The sequence below is a fragment of the Phyllostomus hastatus genome, unplaced genomic scaffold (assembly GCF_019186645.2).
Source record: "Phyllostomus hastatus isolate PE091 unplaced genomic scaffold, TTU_PhHast_1.1 phas_contig_238, whole genome shotgun sequence".
NCBI lineage: Eukaryota > Metazoa > Chordata > Mammalia > Chiroptera > Phyllostomidae > Phyllostomus > Phyllostomus hastatus.
In genome coordinates, this window is record NW_025333783.1 from 114,209 (window position 1) to 119,996 (window position 5,788).

At 47.1% G+C, this 5,788-nt stretch overlaps 1 gene segment (V, D, J or C); it reads left to right on the forward strand.

Moving 5' to 3' along the window:
• Nucleotides 1-4,641: 4,641 nt before the first annotated feature.
• Nucleotides 4,642-5,205, forward strand: LOC123817921. The segment is given in 2 exon segments: nucleotides 4,642-4,753; nucleotides 4,856-5,205. Coding segments are annotated over 2 exon segments (396 nt in total).
• Nucleotides 5,206-5,788: the final 583 nt, after the last annotated feature.

Below are 5,788 nucleotides of genomic sequence, written 5' to 3' on the forward strand. Positions count from 1 at the left end.
AATTCAGACAGATATCTTGTCAGGAATATGTGATAGTGACTTCAGCAGGCAGTGGAGATTGGGGATTTAGAAGTCCATTCTGCTATCCACATTATAGTCAAGGGTCAGAGAAATGTCCATGAGCCCCTTCTGTTTTCTCTTTACAAGGACTTAAGAAGAGCATTAAAGAAAAGGGGCTTCAATCTCCTTATACTTGTGAGCTATGTCAAGCCATCACTGACAGCTATAAAATGGTCCCCTTGTGGTTGGATTGTTCTGGCCAGGACAGTCTTAACCCCTGTTCAGTTTATAGTCTGGCATTCACAATATTCTCTGTGAGGCAGTAACCAAGTGGCCAAAAATGCACAAATGAATAATCCTGTCACCCTCCCTATGCTGCCTGGGTCTGGTGATTTTGCTACCACTGCAGATGAAGCCAGGCTTAATCATCAAGCTTTTACTCAAAGTGCTCAAACCACTCTCAGAGCCATGAAGGCTGTGCCTGATTCTCAGGCCAAGGAAATTTCTTCCTTCATCAATATCCATCAGGGTGCTACCTAGGCATGGATCAACTTTATTGATTTCCTCCATGAGGCCATTGAACAGCAAATTGATAATTATAAAGCAGCCAAGACTCTTTTATAGCAACTAGCTTATGAAAAGTCTAAAAAAAGACTACAGGGGCATTATAGGACCCTGCGAGTTACCACCAGAGACATCAGTGAGTTATCAAGGCTTGCCAAGATGTTGGCACAGAGCAGGATAAGGACTCTCTCTTGGCTGCTGCAATCAAGGGAGATTCCAGGTGTTATAACTGTAGAGAGCACAGTCACCTGTGCAAGGAATGCCCATCTGTCCTAAGAGGGGACATAGGTAATGGCAAGCTTCCTGCCAAGGACTGCCTCATTGTGGCTATGGCAGATATTGGACAGAGGAATTCCACTTTAAATTTAACAAAAATGGCCAGCCCATTCAGGGCAACTTCCAACGGGGCACTTGCTCCAGTGCTCCCAACCCCAATCAGAGCTTTAGGAACAACAATCAATATCAGCGAATTCAAGGAAATACAGAGATTCTGACCTTCGTGCAGCCACCCACAGAAACACAGGGCTGGACTTGGTCACCACCAACAAGCTCATCTTAAATGAACAGGATAGAGTAATTGTAGCTCCCACTGGTGTCTGGGGACCTCTACCCCCCGGAACAGTCGGTGTAATCTTAGGGAGATTCAGTACTCCTATGAAGGGCATTTTTGTTCAGCCAGTGGCCATCGATTCAGACTATCAGAGGAAATTAAAATCATGTTGAAAGTGTCTGGCTATCATATGATTGCCACCCAAATGCATACTGCCCAGCTGCTCCTACTCCCCTATGTAACCTCAAAGACTCAAATTACAGTGTGGAGCGGGGCTTCAGTAGTACAGACAATCAATCTGCTTTTTAGACAGAATCAATTAGGTTAAATAAACCAGTCTTACCTGAAGTCAGGGCTTATTCTTTAATTTTGCACTAGAGCCACTGAGACGCCCATGCCCTGTGAGTCCAGACAGCACTGTCCCTTGTAGTGTTCAGCCTGGGCAGCAGGGGCACACGAGACCCATGAGCTCAGGGTGGCTGCTTCAGGATCAGGTGCAAAGGGAGCTGGGGAGAGAGTTCCTCTGAGGGCCTAAGTCTCTTTTTTTGTCCAAAAGAATTGGGCATAAAGTGACTGTAAATACTTAATTCCATTAGAGCATTTACCAAAGTTAGTAAGACATGAGAACCACAGTCAATAAGGGTATTTTTATGGCTTCTTTATATCTCAGTTCTAAGGAGATGAATCTAGGGATTATTTAACTACCTCACTATGGAAAATTTTGAAGACACACTGGCCTACTAATAAGACATTCAGTTATAAAGTTCAGACTGGTCCAGATGGTTTCTGTGTCACTGAAAGGTGGATTTAGAATGAGGAGCATGTCCTATGGAGGCTAGTTCCTCATTGGAAGAAACTGTGTCTACCAAGAGCTCAGGGGCCATCCAGGGGACACATACCCTCACATGTGGATTAAGACTTGATCCATCAGACTCCCACTCAGCAAGTCCTCTGTCTCTTCTGCCTTCTCTCAGGTGGGGTCAGGACTTCATCTATGAGACACTATTCCACATGCATATGCAAATGAGAATAAGTAGGTTAGGTTGAATGTAGGTCTCTCTGTGACTTGAGAGCATCACCCACACCCACACCCTTTCCTACAGACTACAGACATCCTGATGGCACAGCCCCTCACCATGGACTGGAAATGGAGAGCTCTTTTCCTGGAGGCAGTGGCTACAGGTAAGGGCTCCCCAGAACCTGGTTTGAGGAGGGGACCTGAGATGGTTGAGGGGTATTTCCACCCACTCCTGCTTTCTCTCCACAGGCATCCACATCCAGATGCAGCTGGTACAGTTGTGGGCTGAGCTGAGGAAGCCTAGAACCTCTGTGAAGGTCTCCTGTAAGGCTTCTGGATACACCTTCACCAAGTACTGGATGCACTGGGTATGAGAGGCCCCAGAACAAGGGCTTGAGTAGAAAGGACAAACTGATACTGAAGATAATGAAACAAAGTACACACAGAAGGTTCACAGCAGAGTCACTGTGGTTGCAGACAAGGCCCTGAGCACAGTCTACAGAGAGCTGAGTAGCCCAAGCAATGCCAGGATGGCTGTGTATTCTGGTGCAAGAGACAAAGTTTCATGACCCACTTTCTGAGTGTGTCAAAACCCCTGAGGGATGGGGCAGCTGGTCTGTGCTGAGGAGATGACAGGACAATGAGCCTCCTGACTTCCTCCCACACAGTCAGGATCTGAGACCAGGACTGATGCTGCCACATGCACATCAGAGACTCGGGGAGCCAGATGCACTGCAAGGAAGTGTCTGGGAAGATGCTCCTGTGAGGACCCCTGTGATTTACTGCGATTGTGCAGGGGGCACATTTGGAGCCTCCTTGTCCTCAGAATGAGGAGTGTTCATGGAGGAGTCATCTGGGAATCCTTGGTGTGTCCCGCTTTGGGATTAAACTTCAGTGTCTCCTAGAGAGTTCAAGGACACTCTCCTATGTCTCAAAAGTAGAATGTGTTTGGTAAAATGAAAGTACTTTAAAGTCAAGTAAAAGTTATCTTCTTGCCTGTGACCAAGGACCACACAGATGTCACTGTGGCAGCAAAGTCGAAAGTTAGCAGGTGTTCCAGGTTTCAGCTCAGTCTTTGACACCTCAGTATTACTTCAGCCCTTCTTCAGGATGAGATCCTAAGAAGTCTCCTCACCTGAGACCACAGCCATGAGAGTTTCACTGCCCCTTGGCCACTATTAATGTCAGCACACAGCAGGGAACAGTATGGGGATACCTTTAACAATGACAGTCCCAAATCCAACCTGCACTATGTTCCTATGACAACTGGACCAATCATACACCTGGCACTGCCATCTGTACACATTTATTCTTGCAGGGTCCGGAGGTCAGAGCGAGTGTGTCAGCAGAAATGTGTTTGATTTACCATCCCTAGTGACTCAGCCCCATGCATGGAGTCCCTATTCCCACTTTGCACATTGATACATTCAGTGGCTCAGCTTCAAGTTCAGTGGACACCCATCAGAAACAACCACAGTGACAGTTTCCCATAGGTCCCATGCAGACATGAATAGGGACAGAGAGAAAAAAAGGAGATGACTATTCTGCACTTAACTACAGAAGAACCAGAGGGCCTAATCTACTCCCTCTCCTGCTCTCTGATTACAGCTACTTCACATGTGCATGTAAACACAGATCTTGAGAGAACGCATCAGGCTGAACCGGTAATGAGGAACAGTTTTAATGTAAAGTAAGACCCACCAGATCCAATAATGGGACATGTTTTGAATGACTTATTCATCCCGTAATCAATCAATAAATAAAAATTGTGTTCTTCCTATCAATTATGATTTTATTTACATCAGTTATTTTCTATTGGTGGTGCAACAAGGTTTCTATAATCCAATTCCTAAAATGTCAACATACTCACTACCCAGTTTCTACCTACATCTTCAACAAAGCAGATCTGGTGAGAACTGAGTTTCTTCTATGTCCAAATATTTGAATCTGTGTTTTTCTACAGAGTCTAGAGAATGAAAACAAAAGGAGGCAGTGAGGCTGATGCACATTTAGCACAAAATTCTTTTGCATGAACATGACCTGGGAGCACTGTCTGCTTCGCTGTAGAGTTTACACTTCTGTTTCCAGTGACACACACTGACCCTTCCCCTCCTCCAACACTAGGTTCACATGCTCTAGGGTCATCATCTGTTCTTAGTTCACACTCTGATTGCTTTGTAGGAGAAATGGGGTCAATTGGAAGTTCCTGTACATGAACAAAAACCTCCCACTCTTTTATTTCTCCCTCTGCTCGTGAGCATTGAATCCTCTTGGTGAGTTCATTACTGGTGAGTTTCAAAGGCACCACTCATGTTAAATCCCTCTATTGTATGGGAATTTACTCTTCTAGCTCATGCACCATCTCGACCCTTTGACATGTCACACTCTGGGACCATGTAGTTCATGTCAGCATCCAACACCAAAGGTCCATATATAGCAGGGAGGCATGCAAATGGAGCCCCTCTGCTCATGAAAAGCAGCCCAGCCCTGACTCTGCAGCTCTGAGAAAGGAGCCCAGCCCGGGATTCCCAGGTGTTCTCACTCCTTGCTGAGGACAGAACACAGACCACTCACCATGGAGTTTGAGCTCAGCTGGGTTTTCTTTGTTGCCATTTTAGGAGGTAATTTATGGAGAATGAGGGACACTGAGCATGGGGGTGGATATGACTGAGAGAAACGGTGGAGGGTGAGAAATTTCCTAACCAACATCCTTGTATTTGCAGGTGTCCAGTGTGATGTGCAGCTGGTGGAGTCTGGGGGAGGCTTGGCAAAGCCTGGGGGTTCCCTCAAACTCTCCTGCCTGGCCTCTGGATTTACCTTCAGTAGCTACGGAATGCACTGGGTCCGCCAGGCTCCAGGGAAGGGGCTGGAGTGGGTCTCAGCAATTAGTAGTGGTAGTAGCACATACTACGCCAACTCTGTGAAGGGCCGATTCACCATCTCCAGAGACAATGGCAAGAACGAGCTCTACCTGCAAATGAACAACCTGAGAACCGAGGACACAGCCATGTATTACTGTGCGAGAGACACAGTGAGGGGAAGTCATTGTGAACCCAGACACAAACCTCCCTGAAAGAGACAAGAGGCATAGGCTGCTGGGGGCGCTCAGGACACCAGGGGGCGCTCAAGGCAGACTGAGCACAGAGATAGGCTTGGGAGCAGCTGCGGATGCAGTTTAAAATCTTGTTTCTTGTCAGGTGTGGGGTTGACTCTCCACACAGGACTTTCCCTCTGGGAGCCTCCGTCCCTTCACGCTTCTGTGCTGACCTCTTCAGTATCTGAGTTACAGAGGCTTGTTGCCATATGACGAAAACTCTCTCACATGCTCCAAGGTCAAGGAGCCACATACATTTGTTTTGTCTTGTTCTAACGAAACATCAACGAATGATCAAACCTCCTGACCCAAATCAGCTGAATTCAACCAGAGGCTCTGCTGGGAACAACAAGCACCCCATCCCCATGCAGCTGAGTTTCCAAGCCGACCATCAGCCGGACACATGCTTGCTGGACAATGGGCACCAGAGTAGGAACCCAGTCCCAGACGGGGGAAGAGCAGGGATGATGGTCATTGACTTATTTCCACATCCACCTCATCAATGGCAGTTGACAACATGTGGACGTAGAAGGACCCCCACCGTACCATGGGGTGGATGTCC